The sequence below is a fragment of the Stegastes partitus genome, unplaced genomic scaffold (assembly GCF_000690725.1).
Source record: "Stegastes partitus isolate 25-593 unplaced genomic scaffold, Stegastes_partitus-1.0.2 Scaffold942, whole genome shotgun sequence".
NCBI classification, from domain to species: Eukaryota; Metazoa; Chordata; class Actinopteri; family Pomacentridae; genus Stegastes; species Stegastes partitus.
The window spans coordinates 233,255-256,865 of NW_007578673.1; the positions used below are offsets into that span (position 1 = coordinate 233,255).

General features: G+C 42.0%; 1 protein-coding gene across 1 annotated transcript in view; it reads right to left on the reverse strand.

Annotated features, from left to right (window-relative positions):
* LOC103366397 (coiled-coil-helix-coiled-coil-helix domain-containing protein 3, mitochondrial-like) overlaps window positions 1–23,611 on the reverse strand; it is a gene marked incomplete at its 5' end in the record, with an annotated part of 67,442 nt that overhangs the window by 35,933 nt on the left and 7,898 nt on the right. Inside the window, one exon of the mRNA XM_008294105.1 lies at window positions 18,162–18,342. Within this exon, the coding sequence (XP_008292327.1) occupies window positions 18,162–18,342 (181 nt within the window). The remainder of the gene's footprint in view (window positions 1–18,161; window positions 18,343–23,611) is intronic.

Here is a 23,611-nt window from a genome sequence, read left to right on the forward strand (position 1 = left end):
TGTAACGCACAAATCACCGCATGTGCGCACTCGCACCAGCCCAAGCAGCTGTACCCACAGAGAGCGGGCGGAGAGATAAATGTGTGCTGAAGGCGAGACTAAAGGGGTCATTAAAAGAGGAGAGGTTGTGACAGAAATGTGTGCCCAGGGATTTTCTTTTCTTTTTTTTTTTATTCACTTTTGTATGTGTGTGTGTGTGTGTGTGTGTGTGTGTGTGTGTGTGTGTGTGTTTGATTTCCATGCAAGCAGGTTGGCCCTCCTCATTGACGACACACACAGGACCCAGACACACACACACACACACTCACACACACTATGTCAGGATTACTTCTGACTGATTAATCCCATTCACTAGACTTTAAAGATAATCTAATCATACTAAAGGCCTAACAATAGGACAGACTTCAACACTGCCCATACACCTTTTGTTCCCCTAATGAAGAGGCGGTCGCGGGTGGAGGACGGAGAGCTCGGGTGAGGAGGGGGGAGCAGAATTAGACGTCAAAATAGAAGTGAACTTGAGAGTAAAAAAAAGAACAGAGATAAGAGACAAGAGGAAGAGGACAATAAAAGGTTATTTATCAATGGAGGTGTCAAGAAGAGAGAACTGGCTCTTTGATGGGGTCTGGGCCAAGAGTGCCGTTAGAACTTTAGAAAGTTAAAGACAGAAAATGAAGTAAATAAATTGAGAGGGGAAAAAAAGGGAAAGGAGTATCTGGTATAAGTGTCAAGTTTGAAATCTGGATTTTTTTCCCCTCTTATGATGAGCACAAAATAGGAGTTTTCAGGATCCTTTGAGGTAAAACTCCAGAGGATGATGTATGTGTTCATTCGGTCATTATAATTCAAGCTTACTTTGTCTAATTTTCCTGTGCAGCAACCCTTGACATAAAAAAAAAAGTAAAAACACTCACACTTCTGACAATGCTCTCCCACTGGGTGCACACGCCACCATTTGTAGCCGCATTTACATCAACGGCAAACTTTTCCGTAACTCTTCCAGTATCTATCTCCCACCTGTCCCTTGTTAAGTACAGTAGCACAATGGCGGAGGGTGACAGGCGGATGAAAGTGAGACCGCGGTGGTCAGATTAAACGAATCGTTTAGGCGAGGTGAACGCCTCTGTGAATATCAATTAGCCAGCCGCTGAATAATTAAGGACAACCATGTTTTTTAATTAGCTGACTGCCGCAGTTTGAGCTGGGCGCGAGGGTGGAAAAGGAGGAGGAGGAGGAGGAGGAGGGGAGGAGGGGAGGAGCAGAAGAGAGGAGGATGGAAGAGGGATGAGAACAGGTGGATTTTGCTGCGTCAGCCCCCCACCTCCTCTCCCGCCCACCCGCCCACCCACCCACCGCCTGTTCTCTCACCGAATTGCTCCCATATAGTCTATTTTCTTTCACACCTGCTTTTTCATTTAAAGTGTTCTCTGACACTTGCTTTTGTTTTTTTTTCTTTTAAAGCATTCCAGGGAACTGAAATAAAAATAACTCTTATCTGCAGCATTCGGCAAGCCTCGGGCAATGTGTACATATATTTATGTAGTATATATATATATATACTGTGTGTAACAATGTAGGAGTCTCTGGTATAATAAAGACAATTACAGGGAATATCACATTCACATGCTTATCATCATATCTGAATATTTTGTTGCACATGAGCTGACAGGACACTGTAAAATGTAAAGGCAAAAGCAACAAACAAAACATAAAGACTGTGCTAACCCAGCGACTTCAACACGTATATGAGCTGGGCCTTAATTTTTAACTCAACTGTACACCTGGAAAGTTTTATGACTGCACCTCTCGTGGTTCTGATGCATCATTCAAACCCCTGCCAAAGCACACAAAACTACATCTGTGGTGGTTTTTACTACATTAGGGGTCTCCAGGACCACATTTTGTCATAAAGATACACACACAGACACTAACAAGGTGAAAACAATACAAGCTACACTGCTGCAGCTGGTAATAAGGTGATTTTCCCCATTTTCAAATTGTTTTGGTTCAATAACTTGTACAGGCCAGAAAGTGCAAAACTCAACTATCCTGTAATATGTATCTTGTTATGACTCAGCTATAGAGGACAAACCCTTTGGAAAAAAACGACCCCTGGGGTTACCTTCTGATTTAAACCAAAGGATCTTTATTATATAATATGATTTCAGGTAGAATTCAATTTGTAGCAGGTTCACGATACTAGTTGCCAGCAGCATAAATTTAATCTCAGTGAAACAAATACAATTTCTCATTGCTTAAGAAGAAAAAAAAAATCTGATTATGGCTATTAGCAATTCTCTACGTATTACATTTTTCATTTCACACCTCAATGATGGAGACTTGTGTATTGTAATATAACGAGGTGACAGTGTTTCACTGGATGCTCGCTACATGCTTATAAATCATACTAGATGAAAATAATCTTGCGAGATGCCGTGATCGATTGAGCACAAATCAAATCTCATCACATTAACTAACAGCACCTCATCCATAACCTTGGTCTCTTTTGTCTTCCTGCTGCCACCGCCAGCTCGGCCCTGATTCACCCCTGTCACGAGTAGCATCATAATCAATGCTCCCTCACACCATCCCAGTGAGCGCTGCAGCACTGTGGGTCAGAGCCGCTCACCAGGGCCCATCTATCACAGGCTTGTGCGACAGGGCCCCGTGACAAACTAATACTGAAGCCGCGAGCGTCGAGTCCTGTATGCTCCGACAGACAGGGGGGGGGAGGGGGTCAAAGGGCAGCACAATGTGACCGTGCTCTGGTGTTAATTAGCACGGTGGAGGTGTAGGTGGCATGTGGGAGGTTAGAGATGGATGGAGGGAGGGATGGGGAAGTTCATGGGGTAGAGGAGATGAAATGGAAGGTAGCGAGATGGGTTAATGTGTGGATGGAATATGGATAACGAGACAGTTGGAGGGAGAATTGTTTTTTTTTGTACAGTTGTTGGGAGAACAATTCACGCTTGGTGAGAGGAAGGTCGACGAAACAGTATCTTCCTTTCTGTCGCCAGAAATGGATACACACAAGCCTGCATGCTCAAAACAGTTTCAGACACACATCCTTCCCACAAATCTTGGCCCGTCCTGTAACTGCCACTAAAATCACCTTTAAAAGCTATCACTGGAAGATCAAATCTAAGTGATGGAGTGTAAAATGATATCACCTAACACAGACCTTACTGGCAGTATTCGATTTACCCTTAACGTCACTAATAAAACGTAAGTCGAGGTAGCGGCGGCTGTAAAACTCCATTGAAAACCATTTACTTTGGCTGGTTAATTAGCATCGCGGGGATTTACGGAGCTCCAGTAATACTTAAGTTCATGACTAGCTATTAGTCTCCAGAGGATACGGTAGTACGGGTTATGGGCGATGTAATCATGTTAGATATGGTGTGGTCAGTTAATGGGCTTAATGTGGACTGACAACACCAAACAGAGGACAAACAGGTAAACATTATTAATAGTTTTCACAGATTCATGGCTCCAATGTTGAACAACAATCAAACAAGGATTCATTTTGAAGCTTGCTGACCCCTTTCAAATGTTCTTAGTTTGTGGTAAGAAAACATCATATCAAGTTTTTATTTTTTTGTCTTTTGATCATGAAAACCCACCGTTAAAATAATCTCTGTTGACTGATGGCGAGACCACTAAAAGAAAATACATACAGCTCAGTAAGTTGACTTTTTCACAGTTTTTCTCCACATGTGGTCTGCCCACATGGGGAGAAAGCGCAGGAGTCTGACTTGCAACAAAGCCTGCCCACTGATTTCTAATCAAGTTACATGCGTCTTCGGCTGCTAGGCCACAAGGACGCCTTAAAATAAACTTGACAGTATGGCATTCCTATCAAATCAAAACCACAGCAGAGGTATCATTCATTTTCCATACACCATTTTGTCCTTCCCTACTGGGCATGTGGTACATTCAGGGACACCTGCTTATGCTGTGGAAATTCAGCAAAAAAATAAAAATCCAGCGTATTTGCCAACAACGGCAGCAGTGTGCAGATCCTGCGCGCCAGGTGTTTGTTGGCATACAGTATGAAACTGTGTCAATATGGCAGATTATCAAAACTGTCCGCTGAATTAATTACTTGTCAGTACCCACGTTTACGGGCTTTCATTTGTTTGCACCTGTTTTGTTTTTTTTTTACAATCCCTGTACTAACACGTGTATCCAGATGTGTCAATCTGTTCACTCTCGTACACCTTTAGAGACTTTGGTAACCTGACTTGTCTCGATCATGGAAGAAGAACACAGTAGAGCCACAGGCTGCAGAAAGAATTACTCTCCCTGGGGATCTCTTAGTAAGGTGAGTAATGACACAATGACCCGCTAGGTCAAAAGGGCTGACCTGCCGAGGAAAGGGTCAGACGGGCTCGGACAGGGACCAAAGGCCAAGAGGTGTAGGTGGTGAGTGTGGGTGTCTCAATGTTTGTGCATGTAGCTTAACTGCTGACTGTTTAAGGACGCATTAAAATGAAGTGTCCTTGGAGTCTGTTATTCATTGACAGGGGTCAACAAAGGGCTTGATCTGATCCAGCTGGCTTTAATGATGCTGAGACAGGGGTGACAACCCACTCACACATTTACATCTCTATTGCAATTCTCACAAATCTATGGCTGTTTCAAAAGTATACAAATTTATTATAATATGAACAGTAAAGTTAATGATAACCCTGACCATGCATCCTTTTCCTCCTTTTCACAAATGGTTCAACATTGGAAAGCCTATGCGAGGAATGAGGAAAAAAATGTGCTTCGTGAGCCCACAAAGGTTGAAATCCTGGTAGAAACATGAAAAATTACTTTCCATTCTACTCTGAGACACTCTGAGCCCCTCAGCCTTTGTTGGAGACACCACCACCACACTGCCAGCTCCTCCACTGAGGGACAGCAACAACATCTGCTCGCTAAGAGATTGATTAATTGGCTGATCAGGCGCCCGCGGTGTAAACTGATTGATTGATCATCTTGGGGTTGGAGTTGCCTTTATCTAGAGCCCTGGGGAGCGAACCTCTGGAGGTCCCCAGTCATCTGTCATGTCCAACACACAAGGGAAGATGAAGGCGAGATGAAGAGCTGCGGGTTCATTACCAAGACATGGGGAGCATGTATGGAGGAAGTCTCGGCCAAGATGGGAACAGGGGGCATGCCTTGAGAACAATGGAGCACGGGGACAAAGAGATTGAGGATGAAAGGAAGGGAGAAGATGTTCTAGTGCTTTTATAGGGAGACAGATACAGACGTACATGAAGGAAGAAGGACAAAGGAGTGCGGCTAAGTCAGGTTCAACAACACAGTAACAATATCGTCTCTACATGGACCAAAAAAAAAAGTTATGAAAGCTTTTTAAATCCCACCAAACCACCTGAGCCACTGTGCAAACAATAAACTAAGACAAAATACACAGACTTTTTTCAAAAACATGGCAAAAAATGGAAGTATTAAATATGTTTTGTACCTGCATTTGCTAATTGCTTTACAGGATGCAGAATTTTGCTATTTTCTGAACATTCAACCTCCACTCATTTATAATTCCTGACCGCCTTTCTGTTTAACAGCAGGCAGTGAGAGTAACTGAGTACAGGGAGCAGAAGGTGGCAGATGAAAACAAGTGTGGAGAATGCTAGTATGCACTCAGTCAGATACATAAACCAATGTCAGAAAATTCCTTTACTTGACGGCAGAGGACACAGTGACTGACCCCGGAGTGGAAAGAGCCATATTGCCTTTGGACAACAGATGTCCCCAGGGAGCAAAGTTAATGAGAGAGAGAGTTAGTGGAGGTGAGACAAGACGGGGGAACAACCTATAGCGAAAAGAAGGCAAAAAAAAGAAGGAGAAGGGTAGACAATAGGAGAAGATATGCAGGGAAGGGGAAAAAAAAGACAGCCTTGGGATGTGTTGCTGACATTGGACCTTATGGACAACTCAAACGGCATGAGCCTGGAACGTCTGTTTCTATGCGCCTGCAAGCGTATGAATCCTTACCTGAATCCATGTTTAAGAGCATGAGAGTGTATGTGTAAGTGGCTTGCATGATTATGACGGTGGGCATACTGTATGGCATGTGTGCTCACGCTGTGTATTAATACATATTCATTCCACCCAGCAGCAGGTGGTCTTCTCAGGCCTGATGAAGCTGAGAGGGGGCCACCGTCCACCTTCAGCTTCTGCCCATCAAGCTCTTGCCAGCAGATTCAGGGTCACCTTTAATCCACTAACCTTTTTAGATAAAATACTTGCCTTTTCCCCTTTCCCTGATGCCTGAACTTACTCTTAGTTGTTCCTGAAACAACTACACAGTGATGAACAGGAATAGAAATTTCCATGTTGCTTAAATCACAGATTAGCCTGCTCCTTCACCAGACAGGAAATAAATATTCTTCACCTTAATACGTTGGAAGAATTCTCACTTGCTAATACAGTTTCTACTTGACTTTTGTTCAAAGTTTACACTTTTTTATGTAGTTTCGAGTGCTGGTTTGAATTGGTTTGTTTCCTAATTGGCCTTTGTAACCTTGTTTTGAAAAATGCTTTGCGAATCAATATCTGTTTCTCCATTGCCTGTGCCTCTATTTATTCGCCCGTCGTTTTATACCCTTTCCATTCTCCTGCTGCCTCTGCATCTCGCAATTTTCCACCGTTTGTGCCTTCTTGACTCCCCTCTGATCTTTGTTCCTCCCATATGTTTAAGTTCTTTCCATCGTTCAATCAAAATCACTCCCTCTAGCACTATTAGCTGAGCCAACTGTTCACTTCCATACAACCTCATTAATACCACTCTCCTGTCAGGGCCAAGAGGGAAAACACAGAGAAAGACCAAGAAAATGAAAGGGACAAGCTCAAAAGAAAACACCTGTCATATTATATATCGGATGTGTGTACTGGACTGACCCACATACACACATAGAACGCTTTGTAAAAGTTAGCTCAGGATGTTTGCTTTCCTAACCTTTGCACTTGGATATTTGGCCAAGTAATTGTCAGGTAGACTAACTGAAACAGAATAACAAAGAAACTACTGCACAACTACTTCAGCAGTACCACAAGATGCAGAGCTGTGACTATTAAATTCCCAGCTATGGTATCACATAGTTGCACTCTGGATGTTGGTAAAGCAGGAAAAAGTTGTTAGTTTGTTTGTCGAGCTTTGTGCTTTTCTCTTCTGTCTCTATGCCTTCGATTGCTGGACAAGTACCTCCTCAAACTTGGGAAGGCAATTCTGCACCCCTCCCGTCTCCAAGCCAATTGTTCTAAGCCTACAGCTTTCCAGGGATTCATGCACTTTGTCCTGCCAGGCGAGGTTCTGGATGGGTCGGAGGCAGCGCAGGTGGAAGGAGTTGAGCATTTGTTGTTGCACGCAGGCTCCAGGACTCGCTGCCATACATGAGGAGCTCATGATGGAAGACCTGGATCTTGGTGTTGTTCTGTCAACTTGCCATCTCTTTGTCATCTAGACATGGTGGCAGTTACCTTGCTGGAGCGCTTGTTCAGCTTACTGTCGCTGAGATTGTCGAGACCAAGTGCACAAAGGTGCAGACAACGTCAAATTATGGTGCCACTTAGGGCTGGGCAATATAAACCAAAAACCATGGTGGGGTTTCAACAAAGTGAACAAAATGGTCAGTTGTAAGTCAAAGATCAAAATTATTTTTTCTTTTTCATTATGATGGTTCCCCGCAACCCTAATGAGGATTAATCGGTGTATATTGTAGATAATGGATGGATGGATTATGATGGTTAAACTATAATGGTTTCCCTAGTATAGAAACTGCTGTCACGCAGTCTTTCACAGTCCATTTTATCACTGTCCAGCACCTGTATCATGAATACACAGACAGATATGCAACAAAATCCTAACAGTGGCTGGCTAGACTGAGACTTCGCCCTGTACCTCCCACACTGCTGTAGACAAGTCACGTCTCAAGGTACGTCGACAAACTTTGTAAACAGTTGGCAACTGTAACATTAAGCTAACATGTACCTTCAAACTTTTAAGATTTTAATTATTATTGTACTGCTGCTGTATCTTTTTCCATGTTTCACGAAGACTTGTCAGTGAGTGGCACCAGAATAAGCATTCAGATGGAGGGTAGTTGTTTGGAGACTGCACTGCCATGGCTGTATGAAAGAAACTGATTGTGTAACACAATCTCAAACTGTATAGTTTGGTATTAACTCCATTGTCTCATTGTATGTCATCTTAAAAATACATTGACATACATTTAAAAGTTGATATACACTCAGGCACAGAGCTGCTAAAAGACTAACAAAAGTCAACGCTTTTCAAAATATTTTTCCTTGCTTGGCTGAAAAGCATAAATCTCACATTTTATGCATATTGGGTAAGCGTTATTGAGTAAGGTAGCTGCTGTTGACACAAGTCAGATCAATTTCTCATGCGAACAAAGATGAAACGGCACATGGCACAATGAGATAATTGTCAGCTTTCCAAAATGTTTAGAACAAATGAGGATGAATACATACATAAATACATACACTGCCCAGTGAAGCCGAGGTACTAAATTGACTGTACAAGCTCTCTTGTCAGAAATAGGCTTTCCTGACACCAGTACCCATCCATCAATCGAAGCGCTGCCATATCCCACCCTGCTGCTGGCCGCTTGCGGTGCCAATTAGTCGACAGGGTGAGTGCCTGGCGCAGAGTACCAGCCACAGGCTCTGCCAATTAGAGCCTAACCTCCCGTCTAACCCGGATACTGGCATGGTGTGCCGGCACCACACCCTGGGCAGCGGTGAAGTACCGCCAATATGTAAAGGATGGTTGAGTGGACATCCTCAAAGACAAGAGAAAGAACATAACAAAGACAGAAGAGTAAAAGGGTAAAAAGACAAGACTATGTACAGTACAACATGAGTACGGCTGAAACTATCCAAAGGGTGCATTCAGAGCATCTTCTCATTTAGGACGATGTTTTACTGTCCACAAACATTTAATTATTCTGCATCCATTGAGAAAACAAACATTCACACAAGCGCAAAGATGCCTCTACCTCACACGCTGATTTTCTATTTTATAAAGAAGTTTTGCTTTTCTCAAAACATAAATTTCCCAAAACTTAATAATATATCCACAGTGACTGATCCATTTCCACTCTAATCCAATTAGTGCCATCTTATTGGATCTGTAATTGTAGCTCGCCCCCTGGGCCAGTCAATAAAATTCTGATAATGTTGGAATATAGCACAGTGCCGTTCACTTTTTTTTTTTCCTTTCTTTTTTTTTAAATGCAAGTCACATCCAAATTTAGTCAATGTTGTCTAAGTATTGTGTGCCATAGATTATTGGGGAAAAATAAACAGAGGGACCATGATGATCAGCGGTGCCCTGTAGGATTTTCTCTTAAAGAAACCCATGTACAGATTTGGTTCTGTGCCACAGAAGAAAAGTGTAAACACCAAACTTGCGTCACTTGATTAGAGTGCAGTACCTCCTGGCAGAATGATCCTCCACAGTACAACAAAACCCCAAATTAAAACACAAAATAATATATTCCCTTAGATGTTTGCATAAATATCCAGAAACAGAGAAGACTTAATATTTCATTCTTAATTAACAGTTTACTTTAGTTACTAAAATAGGCTTTGAAGATTAATAAATAAGTTAAAATCTCGCTGTATGTACTTTATTTTTTAAACACTGAATAAGTAATGACTTTCAAGTGTTGAAAGTATCTGTATAGAGGCAGTTTAATGCCAATACAATTCTAACATGTGCCCGACAAATCATCAAGTTGGAACATTTTGTCCTTCACCAGCTGGAGGGAGAATCTCATTGTGATTCTCTGGGTTGCTGGTGGTTCGGGTTGGGCGAAATTAAAATTTTTCTAGCCAGCCACCACGAGTCCAACAACCAGCAACTGCTGATAAATTCATAGAGGTGTCCAACACTGTTTGAAAGAGTCAGATCAGTGTTTCTCGCGCATTGATTTATTTGCGGTGGCCCACCACAATATCAACATCGACTGCCGAGTATTGACTTTCAATTTGCTCACTATTTAAAATGGGTAAAATCTTTTTTCACTGTAGAGCTTTACGTTAACTGTGATAAATTAGTCCATCTGTTCGTAACACAATGCTGTCAATCTGGAGACCCAACTCTTCAATTAGGTCATTATAAGCATGTAAGGAGGTGGATTACCTTCCCGTATCTGCAGCTCCTTATTGGGGCATGGAGACCTCTGGTTTTAGTCGAAATGTTGTTACTCTAACCCTGCTTATAGCTGCTAACTAGGATTTACTGTCCAGACCATCTCTGCAGTAATGACGAGAGCCAGACGGATGCTGTTACGATCCAAGAGCACGGCCATTGTTTCTTTATTATTTTTCTGGGGCCACAAACAGTGTACACGATCTTTGGACACCTGCTATGCTGAAATTAAAGCCTATCTACACACTCTACAGCTGATTTACAGTAATTTAATCACCTCTGTCAGCATGCATTTCACCTTGGCTGCAGCTACACGCTGCTAACCTACTTCTCAAACACACACAACTCCAACTGCCAGTAACTATTTGTAGACACTGTGAATTGTGCTTTACAGGTTAATTCCTTGAATTCTCAAGGAGGCAGACCATTACATTATCAAAACAAAATGACAAAAATCAGCCCCTTCCCTACTGATAGCTGATATTTTTGTCCAGTGGCTCAACAATACTCGTGGTCTTTTTGGTTTCAGGTACCTTCAGTTTTGGATCTAAACTCAACCTATGATCTCTGCCAGCTTACCCCATTCATTAATCCATCTGCAAAGTAGCAAAATCCTTCTTAGCTTCATAATAATCAAACTAACTGACAACTCTCTTAAATCCAGTGACGCCAAGCCTGACAAATGTTGCTCTTACAACAGCTCAGGGAAGTGTATTCAAAGATAGGATGGGATTTGTCCTTTTCGAGCTGAGCAAATCCAAAATATATGTAAATCACAGTGTACCACTACCTCTTTTTATCTCATTCAAAAGTAAAAGACACGAGGACCTTTTCTCCCCTCAATCTTCCTTATACTCTGTGATGTGGGGAGAAAAAAAAAAGAAAGTTTAGAGAGAAAGAGATGTTTTTTTTTTTTTTTAAATACCACCAACGGGCACCAATTCAAAAACCAGCAAGTCTCCTTTAATACCTGGGAAATTAAATTGTCGGTCCATTATCAGCCAGGTCCAGTCGTCTGTATCTAAAATGCAACAGCGTGCAACTGAAGTACACAAGATTCTCCCAAAAAAAAAAAAAAAAAAAAAGCTGGACATTTGCTGGAGACGGCAGTTTTGAGACGGATGGAGAGAGGAGAGGACTACCAGAGTGTACAGAGGTGGTGGTAAGGGGGGGGGAGTTGTTGCATTAAAAATGTTAAGCTTTACCCAAAGTCATTTTCAAGCCAGCCAAGCATCAAATGGAACACAGTTTAAGGAAAGAGTAGGTACTGATTTTCTCTGAGCTCTGACAGGATGGACATGGTGTGAGTGTGTGTGCGTATGTGTGTGTGTCGGGAGCAAACAAATATTCTTGGTATGCCGCATTATCCCTTGCTGTGACAGCAGAGGTGGTGGAAAAATCATGGAACATCACATTACCGGCTGCTATGTGCATATCTGTGTGTGTGTGTTTGTGTGTGTGTGCATTAGCGAGAGATAAAGATGGAAACAGAAGGAGCGACAAAAGCATGATAAACAACTACAGGGCTGATAGGTGGAACAAGGCTCTGAACAGAATATCTGCACATGTTGCATTCTGTTCTTATTGCACCTCATCTCCATATCAGTGAGAGATTTTTTTTTTACGCCGCATACAGCTTTGAGCAAAAGTGACAAAAACTGACAAACACGTGGATTAAGAAGAGGTTTTTACCTCAATCTAAATGCTTATTGACAATACTGAAGGTATGTTTTCAACCTCGATGTAGATTTATGACAAAAGACAAAAATCTGTGTTTTCATCAGGTTGATCTTTTCATCTCCTTAAGGTCAGGTGGACCATAAAAGACTAATTACAACCACTAAAATGATGAAGAATCTCCTGTTAATGAAAAGAAGTGATACACTACACTCATTTGGCAGTTTCTTTTATGTACACCTAGCCGAAGCTACCACAGTCCTCGAATAAATCTTTCCCGAAGGTCATAATGAAGGTGTGGATTTAAGTTTATGGTCATTCTAGAGGCTGCAGTTAGTAATACTGTAAAGCCACAGCAATTAAACAGCACACCCTTTATATCAATGAGCCACTTTCCACTGCAGAAACTTATGGGCCATTTTAGGGCAGCCAAGCTCTTGTTCCGACCCCAAGTGACCCCCATCCTTGTAGCACTTGTTTCTAAGATGTTTTTGAGGGAGAAAGAAGTGCCTACTCCAAGGTAGGTATTTCTAAAGAGCCCTGAAAAACTGCTAGGCAGGGCTTGGTGGTGATTAGTTCAACTCAGAGAGGGCATTGAATACTATTTTTTCTGCCCTCTTGATGCCCTTATCAAGTAGCAGTTCGTTCCTCTCTAACATCACCGTCAAAAACATAAAATTCGCCATGTAGGTAAACATAACAAACCCTCCATCGTTCTATTTCCTATGTGCTCACAGAACCGGTCCAGTAACTGCTATTTGCCTGAGCTTTGGCACCCTCGGTGTTACCGCCATGGGTGAAGCCTTTAGATCCTCCACTGCGATGGAAACAAAAGGCTGAAAGGGCCGATTACGAGGCCCCCGCCCGTATACTTGAATGTCAACTTGCACCTGCTCTGAGTTCCTGCAGTGAAAAGTCGCCTGAAGTCTCTGTATAAGCCAGTACAGTTCAACAATGACGTATTTTTGTCCTGTGCACTTTTGCATAGTTAACACTCAAAGGCAGGGTCAGCTTAAGCCCACCCACCCCTCAGAAAAGAGAAACTAAATTTAAGCTTTGGATGTTTTTGGAACAGTTGCCAGTTGTAGACAAAACCATTGCCCCACCCAAACTACTGTTTGGAGCCAGGAAAGATTGATGACTCTGGGTTTGATTGAAAAGCCTGCCTCGGGGTTAAAGCCTGTGTCTGGGTGAGACGCCATGCCCAGTGATTGATTGACCACTGGACCAGTTTGGCTCCACGGGGGAGCGGAGTCGTCGAAAATCAAAAGAGGGGACGGCAGAAGTCTATGATTTCATTAAAACACAGATGTGTGGACTGAAAGATGGACGTAGACACTGAATAAAAGAGTCACATGACTCACTCAGGCAATGTGCACGTATATCTCTGTCAAAAGCCGTGATTGTCAGTGCCTAATGACAAGATTATATCTTGATTTAAGTCATTCATGTACTCGCCCTTTCTGCTTTGTCTTGAGATGATATCCACCAAAAAGAATCACTTACCCCTAGTTGTCGTTGCTGGGTAACTAAGCACTAATTAACCTGTTATCTAATTCAGGGTTTATATGATGGGGCCATCTTGACCAAATAAAGCTACCAATCAGAATTCTTCTACTCATCTGACCATATAATGAGATGTTTTCATTAGATTGCCAAGCAAGCAGAGGACAAAACAACACAGTGATGTGACTATTTTAGCGTGGATTGTCAGAATTGTTGTTACTCGTAGCCTTTGTAATCTGGAAAATGAAGCTTTTTCTCTCCTGTTCTGGACAAGCAGCAACACAATAACTTTAAAAAAAACTAATGCTCATTTACATTCTATTATATGCCAGTCATTCAACAGTAATCCTGTCTGCTCGGCCTATTTAAAGAACACAAAAAAGTGAGAAGAACACATAACATTAGTCCACGCACAAATCTCATCTGCACTGCTATGCTTCAAACTAATATCAACTCTACGCATATGCCATTGTTCCCCTTTCCTTTACCGCGGGTCCCCGTGAGTGGCAGAACATGTGTGATCGTTGACATCGAACATGTTCCCCTCAGACAACAGAACCCCAGAAACCCATGGCGATGACAACACACACTCCTGCCTACATGACTGTGAAGTTTCAATTACCGGCAGACTTGCTGGCTGGATGCTGCCAGTCAGCCTGATGGGGGGAGGGGAATGACTGGTGGTGGAAAAACCTGAAGGCGAAGCACTCCCATCACGGTGGTACACGGCGTTAAGGGCCCTGGCTTGTGATTTATCATACGATATCCTCAGCTGCATTAAATGACATGTTTAGATAATAATTGCTGCAGAAGTAGATGCTGTACACTGGCTGGCTTTGACATGCTTGCAACTGACAGGATGGCACCCTCACACTGTGGTCATGCCTCAATATTCATTACAGCAAGTGTGAAAAGACAGGATTCACAGGGAAAGCAAAACAGATTCTATATTTCTCTTGGTACATATATGGCAATAAATTATAACAGGGGACAAAATAAGCACAATCTGAATCAATAAAATGTAAATGATACCCAACATTAGTCTAACCCAATGTCTTGGGGCGAATCTTGAGAATGAGTGTCACTGTAATTGGTGCAGCTATGGCAGCGAAGGTTATGGCCATTATAGGTGAGCGTGGGGAAGCATAACTGCTCATAGCTTTGCTCTCATTGTGTGTGAAGTAGAGGAGGGAATGTATGGGGTCCTGCTGCTCACCGTGACCTGTATCTTAATGAGGGGGACAAATCAATACCATGCTACAGCTGCCATAGACAAAGCTTCTTTTTTTTTTTTTCCAGTGGCAATGAACATGAGAGTAGGGCTCAGGTCAACTGACATTCAATTCGAATGCAATAACATTGCATCGAAATAGGTACTTCACGTTTAACTGGCTTTTTTTATATGCATGGTATTTATATGCACACAGGAACAACATACTATCTTTTATACATAAAACATACCTTCTAGTCTTTCAATTTTAAGCTTCGGCTTTTCTTATTTTCGACAGATATGAAAGTTTTAATATACCCTACCTTACTGCTCACATCCCCATCTTTCCCATCTTGTTTTCTGCTCCTTTTTTTTCTATCCATATTAAACCAACAAAGAAAAAACAACAGTCCCCCACAGTTGGACAGATGGATTGATTGATGACAGATGCAATGTTTACCCATGTAGGCAACGCTCCTCCAACTTTTTCAGTATTTTGCACAATACTGAGGAGGAAAAAAAAACAAAACAAAACAAAACAAAACCACACACACACACACACACACACACTGTCATTTCTCTTGACACTAAAACTGCTGGTGGGCTGAGATAAATCCAGCAGTTTTCGAAACACCCTCACTTGTTTCAATAATTTTCCAAAAAAAGAAAAAAAAAAAACCAAGTCATTTTGTGGGAGCACAGCAGAATAACGGGTATCACTCACTCCAAAAATTCTGAATCAACACTCGACCAGACAACACTAGACCTGCGATAAAGATAAGTTCAGATAAACAGGGGAAAAACATGCAATGCTGTGCATGTCATCGGCTTGTCCAACAACTTACTGTATCAAAACTACTGGAGGGTTCAGCACTTGACTGTGACAGAACACTATGCGTAGAACGATGCAGCCAGGAAGCTAAATATTATATAAAAGCAAGAATAATGGGAATACAAAAGTTGGATTTATTCCAATGAAATGATTAATTACTGAAATGTGCACAGGCTATAAGATAATACATTAGGTGTGACCAGGTTTACCTGAAAAAGGACTGAACAAATCACCTCTGAAAGCTCTATCAGCCACCAGATTATGTGCTTAGTACAGCAAGCCATAACGTCTCCCCGGAGCTCCTACTCGATCAACTTATTGACTTTGCCCAGCAATCAGAACCAGTTTCACCTTCCAATTACGGAAGCTTATGTGCTTTACAACAATGCAAATTTAATTTGCTGGGTAGCCTGTGCAGAGGTGGTTTGATGAGAGGGGTAGTTAAAAGCACTTCATGTGAAAAAGAGCAGAAAAAAAAGGACTATATACTTGTATTTCAAGTTGAATATCTTAGCAGTTGGTCTTTCTGCTTCTTTTTGAGTAAAAAAGAAATATAGTCTCACACTAAGACACAGAGGAGCAGAGAGACAGACAGACAGGAGCTGGGGACTCAAAAGACAAACATGTTTTATGTTTCATAAAAGATGAGTTCACTGTGGGTAGCAGACAATCCGAGAGTTTGACAAACACAGAGTGAAATGACAATGGGTGGGAGACGTCTTGGGTGAGAGGCTGTCTTTTAAAAACGCAAAAGTCCATTTCCAGTTGAAAAGAACATTGGCTGTGCGGAAGCGTCTGACTTGACAATTACATGAGTGGTGCGAACGGCACTGCGTCTCCACTGATAACCCGTTGGATTCTATTAAAACTCCGGCACTCCAAGAGAACGCTCAAATGGAAGAAATTATCACACAGACACACACGCACGATTTTTAAAACACTAAAACTCTCTGACAAAGATTCTTCTGCTGCATTATGTCTGCTAGAAGGCAGTAAACTGCAAGGAGAACAGAACCATCGACTGGATTTGAGTGGGAAATATAAGTTACAGACAAAGAATGAAACAAAGACTGTATACGACTATGTGCTATGTGTGCTCATTGTGTAAGTAAATGAAAAGCCACTGCGGCGTTTTCTATCTGTAGTTTCAAAGGTTGCTAATGGCCCTGGGTTAGCCTTGGGGCTACAAGCGATCACTTCATAGCTTATAGGAGGAAAAGTTCTCCTAAGTACAGCGAGTTAGCATTTCAGGAGTATGCGGGCAATGATATGCACAAGGACACTCGTGTGTGACAGCTCAGTGAGACACGCCACCCACTACACTGCTTCATATATAACATACAAAGCAGGTGCTACTTTCTTGCCCTTCCTTCCCTCCAACCTTCACCGCCCCTCATTTGTCGTGTCTCTCTCCCTGTGAAAAACAACATAAATTAAATTACAGAAAACCTATGACTGAAACAGTTTTCTTCACAGATGCTGAAGGGAAAAAACACATCATGTATCTCCCCTCCTTTGCCATCCCTCTCTCTCTCTCTCATCACCCCTTTTTTTTTTTTTTTCTCCTTTCGATCTGAACGCCGTTCCAAATGAGGGATCCCTCATACACTTGTCCTGCGGCGAGGAATCACGTCAACGCTCCTCTTCTTCTCTCTCTCAACAAAATGATTCATTTTTCTATTACGGCGATGAGCGTGTGAAATGAGCTATATAATCAATAGCATAGGTTTGTAAACAGCAGCCACACTCCAGGGAAAATGTGTTTTCTTTTTGGAAACAATACACTGCCGGTGTGTGTGTGTGTGTGTGTGGGTGTGGGTGTGTGTGGTAAAGAATGCTCATCTGACAGTGTTTACAAGGGCAATTTACAGGAAATAAAGACACAGAGTGGACAAAATGAAGGTATATTTCATAACAACAGGCAGGATGATGAGGCGGGGATTTGGAAGAGGGCAACAACATCCTAGTACAGCAGAGAGATGTTTACTTACTGTATGAATGCATGTTTAATGTGAACTGAAGCTATCCTCTGAGTTTGTATGATGTATAAATAACAGAAAAAAAATGAAAACGTACTCTGCGTGTGTCTCTATATGAGTGTGTGTGCATATTCCTGGCAGCGCGGGTTGACAAAGTCAAGCCAGTTCTATGAAATACTGCTCACAGCGATGCTCACACACTCACAGCCCTAACATTTATCACTGTTCCACTCATTCCCCGCCGTTAACAGCCAATGGGTTCACTTCTGTGCGTATATGTGTGATATAACAGAAATGTGTGAACATAAAATGGGAAAATAGCTCTCCTTAGTGAGTGTATGCTTGCAAGTTCATACAATTAAAATGTCTGTTTGATACTGTGGCGCAGATTTTCATCCATCCGTCTCGAGGGTCGCATGGGGGTGAAGTCAATCTCGGCAGCCATTGGGCGAGAGTCAGGGCACGCCGTGGACAGGTAGCCAGTCAATCACAGCGCTGATACATCCACTCGCACTCACTTTCACACATGCCTAACTGCAAATTAACCTAACCCACATGTCTTTTGAGTGTGAGAAGGAACTCAGAGCACACAGAGGAAACCCATGCAGGTACAGGGAGACCATGCAAACTCAGCACAGTAAGGCCAGATTGTTCGAACCAACACGCCGCCTCTGGTTCATAACTGAACATCACAATGTATGAAACAGTTCAGTGAGTTTCACAGTAGCTGCTATATATATATCAACTAGGTGTTGTGAATAAACTTACAAATAGCTGAGCACGGAGCCTCTGATCCTCGGTGGCGATCCTCTCCCTGATAACAGCCTGCTGGATGCTCTCGTGGGCCACGGAACGCTCCACAGTCAGGATCCTGGACACTTCGTCCTGGACTTGGGAGTGAGCCTCAGCCTGAGCCTGTGATGTTGCCCGGGCCTTCTCTGCCTCTAACCTGTGAAGCATCAATACCAAATGTTTAGACATTTTACATGGCTGACACGGCTCCTCAAGCTGTAAAACTATTCATATGTTAGAATTTTATAGCAGAGGTACCATTTGCAAGGTACAACACCACTTAGTGTATGTTTAGAGTGCACTCAGTGTGTAATAACAAAGTACCTTGTGGGAAAGAAGTATGATGCGTACTATTCAGTATTATTTCCCCTAGTTGGCCACAGAGTTTCAATGTGCATTTGGTCATAGTATGTTGTGCTGTCCACACATCAAGGCTTTTATTTTCACTTTAGTACAGCATGAAGGTATATACTGAATCTCGGTTTCACATGTTTATGCAGCTAAAAACTTTTTAAAAAACATGCTGTTTAAAATTTATAAAATGTAATTAATGACACGATCTAATAAAGCTATTGTTATTTTTCAGAGCAGCAAATGTTTGCTATCAGCATCTTTGGTGTTTGTAGCACCACCCATGTTTCCATGTCATGCACCGCCTCCCAAAAGAATTGAAAGGTCACAAATGCAATTACAGTGCTAATGACGCATAAATATAGACCAATATGCTCATATATTGATTTTCATTGTAATGTCAGATTCATCCATACGCACATCCCTGCTATTCCATAGCCTGCAAAGAGGGGGCAACTATGAGAGGTGCTGGTCGAACAACGCAGAAAAAAGTTAAACTCACGCCCAAGTGTGACAGAAAGCAGATGAGCTGCAGTCAGATGACCTCCATCAGACAAACAATTTGTATCAGTTCCAAATAATTACACCGCTGAGTGATTTGACTATCAATATGTAATGGATAAAGAACACTAGCATTTACCCAAAATAAGAATCATCAATCCTATGAAGCAGAGGCATAGACGGAGGCAGTACGCTCTCTGCAGACACAGGACCACCATTTGAACCCTGTCACTGGGTTCTCATAGTTGCCTAGCAACGCACTCCCTACTCAGTGACAGTGTGCTTGATTGAATAAGGAGGAACATCCCTGAAACCCTGAAAGTCTTTCTCTGGTAGGAATCAAACAGTCATGGCAAGGTAAAATAAACACACACAAAACGACAGAGCAAGTGATGGAGTGAATTATGACAGACTGAACGGACACGGTGAGGACCTTAAACGTCTTCTTTAGAAAGATGCAAAGGCAGCCCTGAAAGCTAAAAGACACCCCTGAGGAGGAGGAGGATGCCTGGGAGTGATTGCGAGTGTTAACTTGTTACGTGACACATTTCCCAAAAGGGAAAATAATTCAATACAAAATTCCTTGACATTCAAATTACCCATCTACGCACCTCAGGAGAGGTCTGATTCATCAGTTATTGTGTGATGTCTATAATGAAGACATTGTTAAGCCACAACACTTGTTTTTAAATGAGGGTTCATCAGAAAAACACATTTTTCCTCGCTTTCCGACACTTTTTCAGTACTCACGGACACAAAAGTTAAATGAGTCATTTAAAGCCTCATCAGGTTTATGCATTGCACTTAATTTAAATGCATCATCATGCACATTAATGTATGGTTCCAGACATGGGCGCTGTCTGTGGCTTTTTCACCTTTTGGCTCTTTTTTTCTTTCCATTATAAAAACCTGCTAATCTGTCAAAGTGACAGGTTTTTATCTTTTATTCTATTTCAGAAATCTCATTTATCTCTTCACTCACCTGTGAAAACACCCAAAATTTAGACAGTGATGAATTGTGATGGACGGACTGTCTAACTGATCACTACTCCAAACCTTTGGCTTTGAGTCGATGACAGGTGGGTCTAATAAAAGTATGTCCGATGTCTTAAAGCTGCCATTTGCCCCGTAACGCCACTAAATGTCAGAGAGCAGGGGAGATCGAGATTAGATGGGGAGACGGAGAAAAGGACAGAAAAAGAGAGAGGGAAAGAGAATAAGGAGGGAGCGTGAGCAGTGGCGACATGACATGTTTGGCCCTGAGGAAGTGAAGCAAAGAAGGAGTGAGGCAGAGAGTGGGAGAAAGAGATGGAGGGAGACGGAGAGAGACCAGCCATGTCCAGTCTCACAGTCCACTGGGCTGCACACGTCAGCACACTCCATCCATCATCAGGCTCCGACTCACGCACACACAGACACATGGGGAGCGTCCTAATGGCCTTTTACATTCACCATTTCCCCCACGATCCACGCCTCCCTGCCTGCACTGCTAATGCACCTAAGCTACCTTTACTCAAGAAGCTTTGGCTAGTGCTATTGCTAAAACTATGACAAAAGAGGGACAGTCTAGTAGATTACAAGAAAAAAAAAAGGTCTTTGGTTAGTCATGGGGGTCAGCAAAAGCAGCAGATTCTACCTTTAGGACCTTGTAATTTTGAACAAATGCATCTAAATTGTGAGATGAAAATCTGAAAGTTTGATCAGATGAAACTCTTCTGAGAGAACAGACTTCACATAAAGCACCCAATGAAGTTTTGTTATCTAAACCACTCATTAAACAATTTTAATTTGTTGAAAGTGAGCAGATGCTTTAAGGACAACCTGCCTTCTCCTACACATCAGCAGCAAGTGCAAATTTGTCCTCCAAAATATCACCGTAAAGCAAGGTCTTTATGAGTCCCTCTACAAAGTTGAGAAACTGTAAAATATTAAATGATTTTTTTATTGTACTTAAAAGGTTACTATAATCTTTGTTTAAAATATGTTTAGTGGAGTGAAATGAAAATAATGAGCTTTATATTTTAGCTATAAGGAACCCAAAAAACATCAAACGTTCTGGTGACCAAAAGCAACAACCTGGACAAGAGAAATAAAGGGGACCAAGAAAATAGACAGCCCAGCAAAAAAAAAACTCTTTCTACTGACTTCCTCACAAGTGCTAACCCAAGCAAAGACTGCTATCACGAGCTGGATGCTATCTGTCTGCTTCACCTCTATTGCTTTCCAGTCATTATTGCCCTGTCTCTGGGATATTGGACGCATTTTTCATTCGACTGTAGAAGATTGGCACTGGGAGGGAAAGGGGGGCTTTGAGGTAGAGAATGGTTGAGTCAGACAGAGAGAGAGAGAAAAAAGACAGTACCTATGCAGGGAAAAGGAGAAATATCATGTCTCTGGAGGATACGTGGATGGTGTTTGGCCTGGTTCTGTATAGAAGAGAGAGGATTATCTTGGCCAAGTAACCAGTGTTTGGATTGCTCACTGGATCGAGCCTTAAAAACAGAAAGATGGAGAGCCGGAACCAGTGAGGTATTATTAATTTGGAGAGGAGCAGAGTGCTAGTGAGTCAAACTTTGTCTGCCTTTCCAGAGAAGCAACTCTCTATTTGCAGGAGGAGACATCAAACAAAAGTACTTAGGAGTAAATATGCACAGGTTGGGTATCAGAGATGCTGCACCTCAGTGTTAAGTGACTCTAGACAAGGCAAGCTTTTGCGCTGCAGACTTTGCAGTACGGACTAATTAAAACTGAATTTTTGGTGCCAATATTCTTTACATACAGTATATGTTAGGGATAAATTGAAAAGAGAAAATGTTTATTGACTTTACAGCAATGTATTTCACAAATTAATATGGAACTTACTGCAGACACTGCTTGACTCCACTGTCTGCTCAGCTGTGACATGTACTCTGCTACATGTGCTGCAGACAGCACTGGCAGTTTCGTAAACAGCAACGACGGAGCATGTTCTGCTGGATAAACTACGTTACGACACTGTTTCCAAATTACTCCAAGCGTCTATTTCTGCCTTGTGTTTCCTTATAGGTGTATATTGGACAACACGTGTCAAGATCAAATACCTGTATTAGAATAATATTAGCAGGATAAATAGTGAGGTTCCACTTTATAAGAGCAAAGGCGAATGTAGAAGTGGTCAAAATTGATGGAGAAAACCCATTAAACCCATTAATCATTACTGAGTACTCCACAGGTGAACATCATCACCCTTGCCCTAATATCAAAACAAAACAAATTTTAAATTCTTGCTTTCTAGCTGTCCCCCCTGTTAACTCACCATCAGCCACCATCTGTCTCTTCCTGCAGCTCTTCACCCATTAATGCTTCCTATTTTCTATCTGTCACCCGCACAAGATGTGTCTCAATAAAGTGTCGCAGGATGGATCCTGACAGACCTGCACAACAGTGCAGTTTTGACACAAGTGCCTTGAAACAAAAGCATTTAAAGGCTCAATGCAATATTGATGTTAGGAATAATGTCGCAGAACGCTGGCTATGAATATTTTATGGAGCCATGCACTCTTCCTGACACACATGTGCTCACATAATAAATACACACATACACCACACCTGACTGCAGGTGCTGTGAAACGCTGCGATGCTATTAAAGTGAAGTGTATGGGAAACAAAGACCAGTGGCGTGGGAAGATTTAGAAAAATCCCCAAACAGCAGAAAGAACATAAAATCCTCTTATTCTTCCTCCACTTTACTCACAACTATGAAGAGATAATCACAATAGTCTTAGCACTACAATCAAGCTTCATCCGCTTTCTGTCAAAAGAGGATAACACTGCCACTTTCACCTCGTCTTTTCAGATATCAGATCAAGTACACAAAGCTCAAACTCCCCAAAAGCAGTCCCTCTATTTAGCAATGTGGAACAAGTTCAGGGCTTGATGCTTGTCATTTATGATTATTATAGAGCTGAAACACAAGGATGATATTAGATATGACTTTTTTTTTTAACTGAACTCCCCAAAACTGATTCAATAGACAGTAGATTTGCCAGGAGACTGGACAGTCAATAAACATAACTGTTCTGCTGAATAGGTCAGCAGCACTCTACAGTACTGAGAAATACTGATTTTTTTTTTTTTTTCCAGAAGAATTTACAGCTCAATGACTGTTACACTTGAAATGGCCTTATACATTGACGATGGCAGCACTTTCACAACAATGTGACTCAGTTTACAAGAGGCAAGAAACATCAGTTGGAAGAAAGTGCTTTGTGAAAATAATATCCATTCATGCAGGTAGTGAAAGACTAAGGCGACAATGACATACAGATATCTGCAGAAAGAAAACCAACCAGAGGAGGCTGGTCTATAGAGGCTTGAGGATGATCGTCCTCGGTTTTAAGTGGTAAGGGAGAGATTAAAATATAAAAAGGAATAACTGGCTGGAATAAACCATTACCCCATCTAAGAGTCATTTATTAATTAGTTTTACTTTCTTCTAAAGGGAAAAAATCTTTATTAAAACTTCAACAGTGGCACCTGCAGCGCAGCTATGAGGGGTAAGGGCAGTCAGTGTGAAGGGGTGGTGGGGGGCAGAG